The sequence below is a fragment of the Stegodyphus dumicola genome, chromosome X2 (genome assembly GCF_044657685.1).
Source record: "Stegodyphus dumicola isolate Sdum_Otavi_A_Nest chromosome X2, ASM4465768v1".
Classification (NCBI taxonomy): Eukaryota; Metazoa; Arthropoda; class Arachnida; order Araneae; family Eresidae; genus Stegodyphus; species Stegodyphus dumicola.
This window is the reverse complement of record NC_140781.1, coordinates 45,755,683-45,772,253: the sequence shown is the minus strand read 5'-3', so window position 1 is coordinate 45,772,253 and position 16,571 is coordinate 45,755,683. Positions and strand designations below refer to the sequence as shown.

The 16,571-nt window shown below is 33.2% G+C and overlaps 1 protein-coding gene across 5 annotated transcripts in view; it reads left to right on the top strand.

Moving 5' to 3' along the window:
* LOC118187367 (uncharacterized) overlaps positions 1-15,673 on the top strand; it is a 781,272-nt gene extending 765,599 nt beyond the window's left edge. For all 5 annotated transcript variants that reach the window (XM_085810184.1, XM_085810185.1, XM_085810186.1 and 2 more), the window contains 2 exons: positions 5,126-5,333; positions 8,577-15,673. In XM_085810184.1, the coding sequence (XP_085666310.1) occupies positions 5,126-5,333; positions 8,577-8,880 (512 nt within the window). In that variant the 3' untranslated portion in view covers positions 8,881-15,673. The remainder of the gene's footprint in view (positions 1-5,125; positions 5,334-8,576) is intronic.
* The last annotated feature ends 898 nt before the right edge of the window (positions 15,674-16,571 follow it).

The following is a 16,571-nucleotide window of genomic DNA, read 5'->3' as shown; positions in this document are numbered from 1 at the left end:
TTGACAAGCAGAGACAAAAGCGTAAAAGAAAAACAGCGGCTTTTCAACCTGAGTTTTATATGGTAATTTCTTATATCATCAAGAACTTAACTTCTAGTTAGCTGAGTTTAGAGCTTGAAGCTGCTACTTGAAATTCTTTTTCGCTTAAAATCTTCGCAGAGGGTTTAACGAGAAAGGCCTTTATATCAGAAAGCCTGCGGTTTGTGTTGTACTAATCCCGTAGCAAATTAAGGCCCGCCTCAATTAGTTGCGAAGAGCACCAGAGCTGGAGTCTACAACAACGGATTTGTGTTGTCCGTGATTCGGATTCAGTTTAACATCTGACTCTCAAAGCCTTTATAGCTGGAAGGAGACAGGAAACACGGAATCATTTCATCAGTATAAGAGATATGGAGAGTTACGGCAGTGCAGAAGTCATGCTTTGGGAGGAATAATGATTAGCAGACATATTCTGTTAATCGGATTCAGCAAGGAATTTGTCTGTTGAGAGTTACTGGGTTATTTAAAGTCTTGCAACTTTATGTAAACCTTTTCAAAGGTAAATGAAGATCAGACTTTCTTTTTGTGGGTGTCCACTTTGAGCTAACCTGTTGATGAATTTCTTGAAACGGAAGACTACGAGCGAATAATCTGGCCAGCAATGAATCCCATAAAGAACTCATGGAAAATCTTAGGAAAAGCTGTTTGCATGGCGAAATTAAGTACCATATTATTGAGAGCATGAAATCGTTTTGCGTCTGCAGTCATGTTCCTTGTTATTGTCAAAAGTCCGCATTTGTTTCTGATGTGCTCATTGTTTTCGAACATTCTGCTATCATGTAATATTTTAATTCAAAATATAAATATCGTATGCATTCATATTCAATTTTTCAATTCTCATTTCTGTGTTATGATGAGGATGCTTAACAAAATGAAGATCATTCAGTATAATTTAACAGTGTTTGAGAGATCAGTGTATAAGGTATTTCTCCCACCTTCTTGGCGTTCCTTCGTGGTGTGGTGATCTGCACGCTGGGCGCGTATTCCAGAGTTCCGCGTTTCGATTTCCGGGGAAAACATTTATAATTTTTCATCCTGCCTGCTTCTAAATAACTCAATGTCTCTACAAGTGTTTCTGTGCATGTAAGTTAACTTTTAACATACTGTTTAATTGTTAATGCTGTTTAATGCATGCGCATGTGTATATGAAGAACGTAGTTCAGCAAATAGTTTTTGGAGGGAAAAATGCTAAAAACAGAGTAAAGAGGAGGAATAGTTAAATAAAAGGAATAAAGGAATTTTACGTGTTTGGCTGCCTTAAGAAAATCACCTTAGCTACAGCGAAAATAGAATTTATAGTATTCAGTGTTGAAAAATTCTCAACTGCTTTAAGAAAATGGCTTTTTATAACTTTGACGTTCCCGCTAATACATGCTGATAATAAATGCCAAAACTACTTTCCATTATTACAGTTTGAATTCTTACATTTTTGTGGGGAAGACTTAGGCAAGAAAGACTAAGTTCCTCCCCCTTTCTGCTTAAAACCACGTACAATTCTTCTTCTTCATCTCTCTCTCTCATTTTTTTAAATGTCTAGTGAAAATTTTCATTTTTGTAAAAGTTAGCTTCAAAATATAATACTGAGTTTTGTTCCCGTTTTGCTATTTCTGTGTTGTATGAAATCCTTTGCGACCTGCATTTACAGATATAGAATTATGGGCAAACTGTATATACTTAGAAATATTTGGATTGCAACCAGTTTAGTAAATATGTTTTCAAATAAGTAAAGTGCCTTGGTATGTACAAGGTTCGAGACTTAAGGTCTGCTCCTTACTGTCCTCATTTCGTTTTCCCCTGGAAGAATCGAGATTAAGGCAACAGCACTTGACACGCTCAAATGATATTGCTTCAGAGCGAGCCTTTTTATGTCGCACACGGTGTGATATTTTCGGCAAGAAACTCACCGCCGCTGAGTTTCTCTATAACTAGGAATGATGTGTGCGAAATGAGAGCACAAAGCATTTGAACTTAAAATTTCAGAAAAGGATGTTAGAGTTTTAAAAATAAAACTGACCTTCAGTAAGTCTAATAGTCAAATTTGCTGACCATATTTTATCAGCAACTGCAGATACTATTCACTCATTTTATATATGAACATACTTACTTATGTGGAGCTAATTTTATATATGAACTTTCTTTCTTACTTATGTGAAGCTAATTCGTGATTAAACCTTTAATTTCTGTGGGGGGTATTCATTTGAATTCGTCTTTCTGCATTAAAAAGAGACAATTTTTGCATTGGTGAACGAAATTCAACTGCGCAATGGGAATGGACTGGAAAAACTTCCTAATAACATTGGTTTCTGATGATAATTATTGTTTTATTTTTCTTTAATTTTTGTATGTAGTAAATTGTAAAAATTCGCTTTTCCTTCAAATTTTATATCGAATAATGCAAATATACTTGTTTGCAAAAATCGATATTTTACGAGATATTTTAGAAATTATGTTTTAAACAAATAAATTCAGTCTGGTCTCTTTTGCATTCATTAATTATTAATAGGAAAGGAACATATTTTTTTGACTTACAATTTTGGAACTGAGAGCTTTTATAGTAGTTTTTATGAAAGGAAGATCACGTTTTTACAAGTGATACGTATGAAGTTACGCAGTTAATTTCTGAAAAAATAATATCAACTTCCTTAACTACAAATAAATATATATTTTTTCACATTTAGATGTTAACTGTAGTGGGATTATGCTTTCGCATAACAGTTTTCATCTGTTACACGAAATTCGAATAGAAAAGAAAAAAATAGAAGCACTGAATGGCCTATATTTTCTGGCTTAAAGTAATTTTGGCACATGTACAGCAGTATCGTCATCTAATATGCCGTTTCCTTCATTGCAGAAGTTTGCACGCAAAGAAAGTGGAACATTAGCCTGTTTTGTAAATAAGTATTATTTTGCATTCAGGTATGAAATACTCTTTAAGGCTGATGGCTATTCGTAAGACTTGTACAGAAAATATGTTTTCCTAAATTGCTGAAAAGTACAACGGATTAGAGTATCTTCCTTTGTGAGCCCCACATTTAAAAAAAAGAGGGGAGGGAAGGCAGTACCCATCAGATATTAGTTTTTAAGCTTTCTTTTGACCTTCGGATTTTTTACAGAAGTCTCTTAAAGACGATGTGCTTAATTACATCGAAATATCGGTAACTTTTTTTAGTGCTCACCCGGTCAGTTTGCGTACTTTAAAGTTAACGTAATTTTAAGATCAAATCTCATAATTTCAATTTTAAGTAGATTTCTTACCCCTTTGAGCTACTGAAGCTAGTTGCAGCTTCCAGTGAATGTAAGCAGCCTTACTGCGAGTAGTAGGAAAACCTAATTTAAGATCTCAGCCAGAGCCTACACCATTGCAGCTATGCACGATACAAGTAAAACTCTTGAAGGTGCCTCCTTCACCGATGACCATATAGACTATGATTTGGACTCCTAGCTTTAACGTTTGCAACGTCAAATAGAAGTCTGTCTGGGTGTGAGAGTCACACCCCTCCAAAGAACTCAGCACGTTAACGTCACTCAGAATATTTGTCAATATCATCTGAGTTCGGCTTACATAGCTCAGTTCGTAAGAATGATGACAGTGCAGAGATTGTGTCCAAATCCACCAGAGCCTAGATTAGTCTCCAGAGATTTTCGGAAGATATTGCCGGAAAAAGACACTTTTGTTTCGTAATGCAAATAAATATTTTTAAGAAATTTTGACAAAATATACAGTAATGTTCCTAACGTAGCATGCTATTCCACGATATTTCGCGTAACTGTTATCGAAATCGATTTATTTCTTCTTCGTTCGCTTATTAGAACTTCAAAATTTTCTGATAACCCGATTTATTAAAACGCGTTCTTAAAGCAAAAACTTAGACGATTGAAATCTGTGATACCAATAAATGTGTGATGACAGTAATAGTTAAATGAGACAGTCATGACAGTTAATGAAACAGTTTAAATAAAAGTTAAATGAGGTATGTCAGGTGCGCTGAGAAATTTTAGGAAATTTTTTCAGCTTTATACCTTATACACTTATGTGAATATCATCAGTTAAATGAAAAGGAGAGTTGCATAGATACAGAAATCATCGTATGTTAACATAAAAATCTTTTTGCTAATTTTGATTGTAAGATTTCATTTATGACTTGCGATTTTTCTAATTTACACATTAATATCTTTTGGTTACCGAATTGTTTTATCTTGTAAATGATAGCTAAAAGTTTCTCTATTGCCCGCTTTTTTCTCCTCTCGAAAAACTCTTAGTAGTAGTATGCGTCTCATAGGCCGTTCAGCTATGCAGACAGTACCAGTTTTAGCCTAATTAAGCCATTCGGCATTAAGAAAGTTTTCAAAAGAAGGGTTGACCCCAAAGTGAGTACAATTGATTCGGCAGGCACCAGACACACCAGGAATGTATGCTTTCGTGCCAGGAGTTTTAGGGTATATAAGAACTACTTTTAATCAAAAATAAGTAAATAATATTATAAATCTCTTTATTTTTTGACAGGACTACTTTGTTCCTGTTGTAAGTTTTAACTTTGTGCGCAAGAAAGAGGTCATCACAGTCTCTGTTCATGATTTATGAAAATATTTCCTGTAATTTCTCACGTTAGATGTGAATCAGTTTTATGGTAGTGAGAGTGGTTCACATCTGAACACGCGATCCAACAACAAAAAAAAAAAAAAAAAAAAAAAAAGAATGCGTGAAGATTCTAAAGCACAGCTGTAAACTGGTTACTTGGTGGTGGTGTATTTAAAAGCGCTAGTTGCGTCTTCGTAAATAGGCATTGGTTTTTCAATTTTTGGTTTTTCTTTGAGTTGAAAAAATAGGGCAAAAATTAAACAAATCGGCTATTGAAAACTTTGTCGGTTAATCTGAGCTATGTAGTGGAAAATCATTTTTATACGTCCTGGTCACAAATACACGAATCGTACAAGAGCGTGATGGGAAATTATTTTAGATGTTCTTGGGCTGTAAATTAGTAGCACTGCAGGGATTCGGTGCTTAGTGAAAGAGAATTATTTTATAAATGAGAGATTCATATTTGTATCCCATTAAATTTGAAAGGTACTTGATCTGATTTTGCAGGAGCCAGATGGAAAGCTATGACTAATTCAGAAAAACAGCCTTACTACGAGGAACAATCACGCTTAAGTAGACTTCACATGGAAAAGCATCCAGACTACAGGTATAGACCTCGTCCTAAAAGGACATGTATCGTCGACGGAAAAAAGCTCAGAATCTCAGAGTACAAGCAACTAATGCGGGCCAGGCGACAAGAAATGAGAAATATGTGGTAAGTCTTTTCCTCACACTTTTAAGTGAACATTACTTAAATGAATGCAGTCCTTGACATTGATGGCATGTGCAAAACAAAACAGCATCAAAGAGCGTACTTGCATGTTATGTGTAACGAATACTTGAGTGTATTATTCTACAGAAGGGTTTCGCTTAGTAAAATGGTAGATAGAGCTCGGAAGTAAAGAATTATGCATTGCTCGGAGACATTCAGTAGCACTCTGAAATACTTCCCAAGACTACTTTTCATACTACCGCAGCTGTAAAGTCTATCGTAAGCCTTTTTAAATTTCTTATGTATGTAAGCTAATAGAATGCGGCAGAGTCAAATCTAGGATTAAGTATTTATAATATATTATGGATACTTTGTATATTGGTAATTATACGATTGGTCGTATTGGGAAATGAAAGCACAAATGCAATTCCACAGAAATCAGTATGTGGCTACGTACCTATACAGTTCAGAGGAAACGTTGATTTTAAGTCTTCTCCTTTGAAAGGGAATTAGATATTATGTGCTAATATAATTATTTTCTCAAATGAAATACATGTCTTAAAAATATTTCTTTACTTTCCTCAGAGGTAGTTGAGAGCTGAAATTTAGTTCCTAAAAAAGAAAATCATTTCTTGCGTTTCTTTGTTGATTAATTAAGGCAAAACACTCGAGAGTATTTGCCTAATAGGAGCGATGTCTCAGTCGAGGATTTTCGAAGGAGAGCTGACTTGTATCTATGTTACGCATGGGAATAAGCCACAAAAATGCCCATGCATCCAACAACAATGTTCACTGGGATGAGAAGAAAGAAAGACATATTTTAACATTTCATTAAAAACTCGTACATAACTAGAAAACTTCAAACTGAGTAGGAAATACAGCTCCAGTCATCTTGAAGTTTGTTTCCTAATGAAACAAGGGAACACCAGCGGCCGAGCGGTAAAGTCGCTGAACACTGGTAGTTCGGTCCGAGGTTCGAATCCCGCGAACGGGCTGGCTGCATGGGTTTTTTCGTGGTTTTCCCCATGTGTAACATGTATACGAGCCAGTTTCCGTTAGAAAGTACTCCACGAAGGCATCCCTCCCCATTGGGGCAGATAGCCCTAGTGTGCTTTGCCATAATTAAATACATCTAATGAAACAAGTGTTAGAGTCAAACTGCATTAGAGGAATCTTGTGTTTAAACATTCACCTGCTCACGCAAGGCCAAGTGGATTAAACCGCTGTGTGCTAGTAACTCGACTTAGCTTCCGAATTCGGCGGACAACATTAATAGGAGCCAGTTTTCCTTTGGAAATCCTCCAAAAAGGCATCGCTTCCTTTAAGCAAGTAACCGTCGTGTGCTTTATTGTTAAATACTATAGTCTTTTTTTTTTTTTTTTTTTTTTTTTTTTTTTTTTTTTGAGGGAAGGGAAGCAGGAGGCGTGAAAAATGCGCAATGCCGTCTCCGGTATAGAGCCGGGACGAGTGTGCTTCCTGTTAATCACGAATGCATGTGGAAAGGAGGGAGAAAATACTCAATATAATTCAAACCCATCTTGTAAATTCCCGTTAATATATGAATTTAATTATTTGTATACAGAGCTAGAAGCGAACAGCATAACGATTTTAAATGAACGGGATTATTTATTTTGAGTGCTGAAAGCATTTCGGACTTAATTGTTAATTGGAAGTGTACTTCATGTAAACTACAGAATACGCTATAACAATCAAATAACAAGAAAAATACTGTTGTTATTGTACTAAACAGTAGTTAAGACTTACTTTATGATGTTGTAAAGAATTAGTGTTTCTGTTGTTGTTGTTACGGGCTTTCCGAATGCTACAGAATAAATTTATGTGCCAAATAATACTTTTTGAATGCTGTGAAATTGCGTATTTACTTACCGGTTTTATTATACCGAAAATAAAAATTTAAAAAAAATTGAGACTCTTGGCTTTTGTGATAGTAATTCTAATTAAATTAGAAATCCCTCTTTCGCCTCACTGGCTGGCTCACGTTGCTGATATTTCTTAGTTTGTGTAACTGAAGCAAACGTACTGCTTAATATTGTCAGGTGTACCGAGAGCTTAAATTGCACCGGAGTCCGACTTCGGTACTTCTTAGTTTTGGGGTTATTTTCTAATTCTAGCCGGAGCGCACCGGAGCCCTAAATAAGAAGGCTCTGGCATTTTTTTTTATGTAACTGAGCAATTATTTCAGTAGAAATTCGATTTTTAGCAATAAAATTATATAAAAATTCGCTTATTGAATTTTAATTTATCTCTTTATATTTAATTTAATTTTAATTATTCTGTAGAGACATTAGGTTAATTGGAAGCAGGCAAGATGAAAAATTAACAACCGCCTTTGCCAGGAATCGAACCACGGACCTCTGGAATACCGGCCCAGCGTACAGAACCACTACACCACGAAGGCACGCTAGGAAAGCGGGAGAAATACCTTTTATACTCCCCCTTTTAAAGGGTGATTGGGGTTTTATTTAGGGGACGCAATCGCCAAATCCTAGGCGTGGAGAATGCTCATCGAACATCCTTTTTAGTTCGGCACTCCACTGTAAAGACATTCGGTATTTTTTGGAAGCCGGCAAGATAAAAAATTAGCAACCGCCTTCTCCGGGAATCGAACTACAGACCTCTGGAATACCGGCTCAGCGTGCAGAACCGCTACACCACGAAGGCACGCTAGGAAGGCGGGATTATTTGATAATATAATTAAATAATAATTATGATTAAATGATAATTAATAAATATTGATTTTTAATATTAACTAAATAACTGTTAATTAATTTGATACTCATTAACTATTTATTTTTTAAATTATTAATGATTTTAATTGTCATTTTATTTATTTATTTACTCTTGTTGCTCTTTCCTGACGGTCTTACATAGGGCTCCGGTATTTCTACTTTTAGAAATTAAGCATTGGGTGTACCTGTACCATAAATTCACTTCTAGTCAATTCAGTTTAAGTTTCTTTGTTTTAATACAAAAGTATCTGCAGTTATAGTCGAAATCGTCCATCTGGATGGCTTTTTAAGTGTTGGTTAGAAGAATTGAAATTTACTGCATAAGAATCTTCGAGGTGTAGAATATCGACGCTCCCATGTAGCTCATCAGAATATGCGAATAACAAGAGTATACATATATATATGTATTTAAATCCTTGTCATTATTTTACATTTTTTTAGATATCATCAGTTATTGTTTTAAAGTTTTCAGATTTTTGTTTTGTGTATTCTTCAGGTATCGAGATGGAGGGCTTGGTTTGCTTGATTCTCCAACACTAGTAAACCCTACTAGCATGGCACCTTTGCTATCAACAAGCAGTGGCAATCCCTCAACGACAACTACGCTTTTGAATTCACTTTCAGCAAAGCTCACTGCTTCTACAGCAAATGGTCTTACAGACATGGGGCCTGCCGTTTCCGATCACTCGGGTCCAGGTCCCATGAATCCCTCGCCGTTGACTTCACTTCCATCGGTGACTATGGACAACAACTTGTCTCCCGTTTCCGAAACGTCGTCCGCCATGGAGACGTCAACTTAGTCTCAATATGGATCTTGGGCTATGGAAAAGGCTCCACGCGGCATGAGATCAGAGACAGTGTGGATCATATTGTGCAAAAGTTAAGTCGAATGCCAGCTTCCAAGAGATGTATTGCTACTTTCAATTTCCGTCAAATGATTGGTTGTTTAGGTAGAGGACGAAGCAGCAAGCCTATGTGTAATTATATTCTGTGCAGTCACTACCAGCACTGTTGATGAAGACGCTTCCACAGTATGCTTTTTTCCATTATGAAAAATAAAATTACTGGACCGACAAAATAAGAAATCCCACAGATGGATTCACAGCAATCTGGGATTCACGCAAAAAGAAGTGATATTTGTGGTATAAAGATCATGTGGAACTCCACTGGTGAAACAAACGAACTATGTCTTTTATTCAGCAGTTTTCATTTCTACTGTTTCGAACATACGAAAAGGATAGGGAAAAAAAATATGTTTCAATTGGAAATTGCTGCATGACGTGTTGTTTTCCAGTTAGTGTAAAAAAAATTAAACAAGGTTATTTCTAACTGAACGTGAAGAATATTTTTATCACACGCTCAATACAGTTGTTATTTACTTCTAGTCTGTGATGTCATAATGCTAAGTATGTTTGATTTTTTTTTCCTTGCATTTCAAATTGACAAAACTTAGGTGGCTTTTTAATGTTTCGTTTGAATTAAGAAGTTTTAGCATTAATATTCATAATAAAAGTACACTTCGCATTATTACAACAGTTTGGCAATTAGCACGCTTATTGTATATTATAAATATATATTTTTACAAATTTCGATTAAAAGCTGTGGGTACTCATTTCTCAATTTCATCGCGCTTCTTTTCTCAGTTTAAACACGCATATATAGTTTTAAAAATATCTAGACCTTCTCAAAATTATAATGTGAAATGAGTTATAAAAAATATTTTTTTTATAATCATAAAAAAATAAATTTTAAATGGAATAAGTAATTCTTTAAAATTTTATTAAAAGATCGTGTGTTTAAATCGAAAATTATCTTTGAGATTAAAAGCGTTATTTATGTGAATTTTTAAAAAAAAATTCTTCGCCGTTTAAACATATCATTAAAATTACCGGTGACTTCATATTAATGCTTGAAAAGATTTAGAAAGGAAAAATGGGGAAAAGGAAATATTATTCACATTAGCTCTTGAAACTTTACTATAAATACACTTTTGTTATTAATAAAATTATATATAAATCATGCATATAAAATATGCATTAAATAGTGCAATATATATTAGAATTCTGTTGTGTAGTTTACGAATTTTTATTTTCATGAGAAAGCTTTGGTTTGGAAATATTCTCACCTAAAAGAAAAGTCGTTTAACGACATTTTTCCCTTTAATATTTTTTAAGAACTGTAATTATTTGTTTGGATAATCACGAGAGTAAATAATGCATGTATTTTATGTTCAAATTATGTGAATCAGCATCGCATATAAAATGAATGAAAAAAGCTATAACTGCGGTGATATTTCCTATGTTGAATATCTGTATCCTACAACTGAAAGGTTAAAATAAGTGCGTCACTAGATGCTGATAATAGTCACCATAAAGATGGCTGTATATCGTAGTCTGGCTATAACTTTGGGAAGAAAATTGTCCTTTTTATCGCTAGTTTTAACAATGCCTGTCTTAATATTTCGTACTGATCTTCTAATTAATTATTTTGACTGATTTTTTATCACTATTTAAAAAGTTGTGATTTTTCCGTAATAAATGTAATATTCAGGTGAAGTGTGCTTTTACCGTACACTTTTAATCATAGCATTATCGTATTAGTATTTTAACCATTGGTATTTAAAAGTATTTTAATTATTAATATTTCATTCCGGACATGGGGATAATAATTTTAATCAGCTGTTTTATAAGTGGTTCTTAAAACCTTTCATAAATGATGATGAATATCTACTTAAAATAATGTTACTTTTCATAAGTGGAGACAAGTATCTTAAGTTGCATATGCAATGCATGAAATTTCATTGAAATTTCTTTATTGTGCTAACTGCAAAACTTTTTAAATATACATGCAGTTCTTTTAATGAATCTTTATTTCTTAAACAATCGTAATGTGCAATGTTTTACAATTATCTGTGACTGAATTACAGTCTAGTAGTTTTCGTGTTGTATATTAGACGTCTGTATATTGTTTCATATGATCTTCAATGCTTTCCTGCCACCTGAGCAACACATCTGTATCCAGAAGAAAGGTGGGTGACCACATTTTTTACTGAAGTGAGACGTATACGTACTTCTTTGTTTAGCGACTGCATTTCCTGCAGAAGGAAATGGCGTATGGTACTAACAATTCCAAAGGGTTTGATTGGACAATGAAAGGAATAATAATTTAAGGAGATAACCTGCTGGCTTACACCGATTAGTAGGTGTGACAAATGTTATGTTACTGTCAGAACTTGAAATTTTTATTTTTCTTCAAAAGCTGAACAAACATTTTTTGATCAAATGTATTGATTATTAGTTCAAGTATTTTGTCTTTATCATCTATTTTATATTTATTTTTTTTCTTTATATATACACATGCATAATTAAATAAAGGCTGCAAAGGAAAGAGCTTGTTATCATGGTGTTACAACATCCCCCCCCCCCAATGCGAAAAAGTGCCGCAATCATCGTGTTAACTTATTTTTACTTGTATTTTTAATGTGGTACCATGATACAAGGTTTCCGTTTGCATTCTTCACTAGCTAAAATAAAGTTAATACTTGCAGCTATAGGTGCTTATCACGCTAACCCTTGAGAAGAAAAGTGACTTATATTTAAAAGTTTAAACGTTTTGTAAAACGACAGAGCTTACAAATGATGTCAAAATTTAGTAGCATTTCTTTGCTTTCCTTGATTTATCAGTTTAAAAGTTGTTAGAAATCAATGATATATTGTAAACAAGAATCATTTTTCTTAGCGGATTTCTGTTGTTTTGTAAATATATTAGAATTGCAGGTACACAAAATTATTTTATTTTGCAGTATACTGGGTGCAATATTTGTATGCATGGTTTGAAATCTGTAGTAGATAAACTTAACGCTGGAACTGCTTCTTGGCGCTAATTATTGATTATGGGAATATTTGTTTCACAAATACATTTATAAGCAGATGTATGTCCTTGTCGTTTTTTAAATGGAACTTAAAATAATCTCACTAACTAAATAAACTAATGTTCTTTAAAGCATAACTTTTAATTTTATCTTACTGCTATGTAGTATTTTTCTAAAACTAGAATTTTAACATTAATTTTTCATTATAGGTTTAAAAAATATATTATTAATACCTCGGAATGTATGTCTTGTTATAACAACTAAATATTTCATTTTCATTTTATTTTATTGACATTTTTACCGTTATGCTAAACTGAATTTCACTTCCAATAGAGATTTTGTAGAACCGTTGTAATCAGCAAATGCACCAGTCAAATTAAAACAACAATAAACTTCGTGCAGTTAAATTTAGACTGATGATCTTCCAGTTTTGTCATACTCTACCGTTTATAGCTTTGCGATGCTTCTTTATTAACTTTCGCCTAAGAAACATAAAGCTGAACAAACACATTGCAACAAAATTATATCTGTCGTGTTCCGCTGAGTATGATTCTCCCCCTGCTCTGGTAATCTACAGATTATCAGTTCAGTATTCCTCGCAAGATTCCGTAAAAGTAAAATAAAGGCTATTTTAGTTATGAAAATTATAGACATATCTTAAAAGAGACTACTAGAACATACTAACAGAGGCACCTGGAATCAGGGAATGTATTCTCTGAGCGTTACTGATATTCTAATAAATAATTTTCCATTCAGTTAAGTTATAAAGAGTTTATAGTTTATTTAAAATGAATCTACAAGTAGGAAATGTATAGATATTGAGTTTATTCTTAGAGCAAATTCAGTGATAATATCAAAAGTATTAAAAAAAACTATTAATACATCTGAAAACTTTCGAAAATTCCTATTTGGATAATCATTTTTAGCATAAATTTTATACGATAGACGTAAGATTGTCTGACCAGTAAAAACTAAACATCAATTTTTTAAAAATAAGCTGTAATTTTCTTAAATAGAAAATCAGGCCTAAGTTTTATAATTAACAGTGCGATGTAGTAAAGAAAAATTCATTTTTGAGGTTTTTAATTTATTACATTTTGTTTGCTTAAAACGATTGCAGTTTCAGAAACTGTTCTTTCATATATTTTATTTAGTATGTTTCTGTACAAAATGTATACCACTGTGTTTACTACAGGTTAAATTGTGGACATAGTTTGACATAGATTTTGCACAACAGCACTTCTTAAAGGGACATGATAAAACGAAGTTGCTTGGGTAACTGTAAGCAGCGATTATACAAACAAAATTTAAAGTTCTGGCAGTATTAGTGTGTGAAAATGTTGGTGTAAAGGCAATGGTAATATAGTTATAATTTTATCTGCTTCCATGACGAATACAAATTTTTATTTAACTTTTACATGTTATTGTCTTTGAACTTACCCCAAAAATTTAACCGCTATAAAATACCCTACATTTTTGTATATTACTTAACCAATTTCGTTATTCTCATTTCTTGTTTCAAATAGTAATTAAACTTTGGAATCTTTCGATTAAAACTTGGTGACATCTCAATTTTAAGAACCTAGAATTCCAAGTGCGCAAACTGTAGTAAATAACAAGTTAGAAGCAGTAAGTCCGAGAAAAGATTACATGTTTATATTCCAAAATACAACTAAATAAGTAAGTAAAAAACGGCAGGACTTTGTACCAAACTAAAATGTAATCTGTAGACTAAAAATAAAAGAAATTACTCTTAAATCTAGCCTCCTTTAGTGTGCAAAATAGACGCAGAGCTATTTGGCTCATAGTGGTATCTATTAGATTTCAGCTATTGTTTTGCATAATATCGCTCTTCCGTTTTTACTTGTAGCCGAAATTCATTCAAAGATGTGGAAAGTCAGGATAAATGTTAAAGAAGACACGATCTTATGTTCCGTTTGTGTGTTTTCTGTCGCATTTTATTCTAAACGCGACTAAGAAGAGTATTTAAGATCTTAAAAGCTTGAATTTACATTATAGTCACTCTTTATACCAGCACCTTTGGCTCATTATATTAATTCACAAAGTTTCCTCTTTCTATTTTATTTCAGTCTAACACTGGAAAGAGAAAATGATCCAATATTTTTGTATTTATATTTTCAGTTATACTATTAGGCATCAGACGCATCATTCGCTGTCCAAATGTAGTAATGCATTGGCGTATCATTATAATTCGTGTAGATTTTTATACACGTATCTTTAATATTTTTTACTAATCCCACGATGTCCATTATAATTCAACACGAGTAATTTTTATCTCGTCTCAAAACCTCACTCGTCTTCAATCTGTAATAATCCAATGCTGGTATTTTTCTGGAAATCCAGACTTAGATGTGCAAAGAGTTTATACGATCGAGGTAGTTCAGCCTTTGTACCACCAAACTATTTTCAGTCCAGTATCAAGTCTTGGCTAAAGAAGCTTTGTAGTTACTTTTCCGCCTGTCACGAACCGCACAATGTATTAGTTTATGACGTGAATTTAAAGCACGCTTCCGGCCATTGCTTTTGTTGTTGTTAATTTGAAATAAAACTCATTTTTGAGCTTTTGGATACCCTTAATTTTCATCATAAAAATTTTAAGATATTTCTTGACGCTTTTTTTTTTTTTTTTTTTTTTTTTTTGTAATGTAAACATAGCTTAAAATGTAATTTCTGTTGCAGGTATAAAGCATGATGTTTAACTTAGTCCTGAAAATTCAGAAATGATGCTATTTCATAGCATCTTTTAATAGGTTGCCGATTAGTATGCCATAAAAAATTACGTGTTTAGAATATCGTTGTCAACGTCAGCATGTTTCGTTCTTCCCATCTGAGTCTACTTACTTTTTAAAAATACATTTAAAGATTATTCTGAAAGATTATCCGAATACAGTCCAATAACAGATGTTTAATCACCTTAAATACATATAATGTTACAGGACGTGAATTCCCACACAGTATGTTAAGTACATAAAATGAAGATAGCTTTTATGTATGTGTACCGAACAGAGAGAGAAATTATGACGCGTTACAGAACGTTATAGTTATAAAAAGATTCTGATATTTGTCTAATAGCGAAAACGTGAATAAGAAAGGAAATTCGAAACATATGTTTTAAACCTTAGGTTATTTTTTACGCCAAAACTTGTTGACTGCTGCATTTATCTGTTCTTAAATCTTACCAGCATTTCATGCAGGCAAATGTAAAACATCTGAATTAAGGCAAGCTAAAATTCTCAATAAGACGTTTTTCTGACTATGTTAAAAATTATTTTATATGTAGCTATTAACGAAAGCTTAAATAAAGTGTTATCTGACACCTTTTAATCGAACCATATATTACCATTGCTTTCCCTGACATTTATTATGGCTGTATTTCGCGGGAAATTAAGAATTTTCCAATGCAAGGGCATTTATTATAAATATACACTTTCCGTTACTATATTGTTAATGTGTATAGTTTGTTGTGTACAGTATGTGATATGTGTGAAAAAATGAAGTCAGCGCCTGCGTTTAGCATCCTGTATTGATACTTCGAATTCAGTGAGAGAATCATGAAGTTCATTAATTGCAGTTAAATGTATTTGCTTAGAGTGAAGCGTTATTTAGGTAGTAGCTAAATGATTGATTTCTAAAGTAAAAATATGTGTAAAGCACAAAATGGAATAAATATTGACTATTGTAATAAACTGATCCCAACACTATTTGTGACTCTGTTTTTTTTTTTCCTAATATTGATGTCGCAAGCATCACATATTAATCCATGTAAAGGTACAGACTAGCATTTCATAACAACATTTCGAACGCCGTCATGTACATTTATGTGTAATTCAGCATGTATTTCATAAGAGATTTTTTAAAATTTATTTTTTAAGAACAGTTAAATTCCTTGTGCGTCACATGATATTACACAAGGCTTATAAAGGTAAGTAACAAAATCCAACACAACGCAAAATATTAAAATAAAGTAACACATTCGCAGATGAAACGTCAGAAATAAATATAGAGAAAAAAGAAAATGCCATTTTATCTTGTACGAACACGTGAAGAGGGGCAGGGAACGTAATATTTATAGAGTTAACCCTTTGCGGCACAGTGTGTCCGGTCTGGACACACCTAAAAATTTCCTTCTGTACGCACAGAAAAATTGAATAAAAATGATTTATAGGTTACTCTGAACCTTCTTTATTTATAGTAGATGGCAGCTCAACACAAACCAGTCCATATATTTTAGCCATGTTTAGTTTTTTTAAGACCCTCATTTTTCAAAGAAATCTTCCAGATTTTTTTAGGGTATAAAAGGAATTGTTTGAAAAGAAATTTTTGTTATTTTTTAGCTGTATGCTAATCTCCTTATTTTATATTAGTTTTAAGTTTTTACCTTGAAATCTTGCCTAAAATCAAAAGGGGAACCCTAGGTGTGCCCAGAACGGGCTCACCGATAACCTAGGACAACTGAGAGTCTGTATTCGTTGTTTCTCCGCATCTCATTGGTCAGTTCATTGAGAACAATGCTCGTTTTATCACTCTTTTCGGAGCTCTATTCATTCAGTGTGCCACTCTGGACACACCCACAGAATAAAAATGATAAGTGCTATCTTC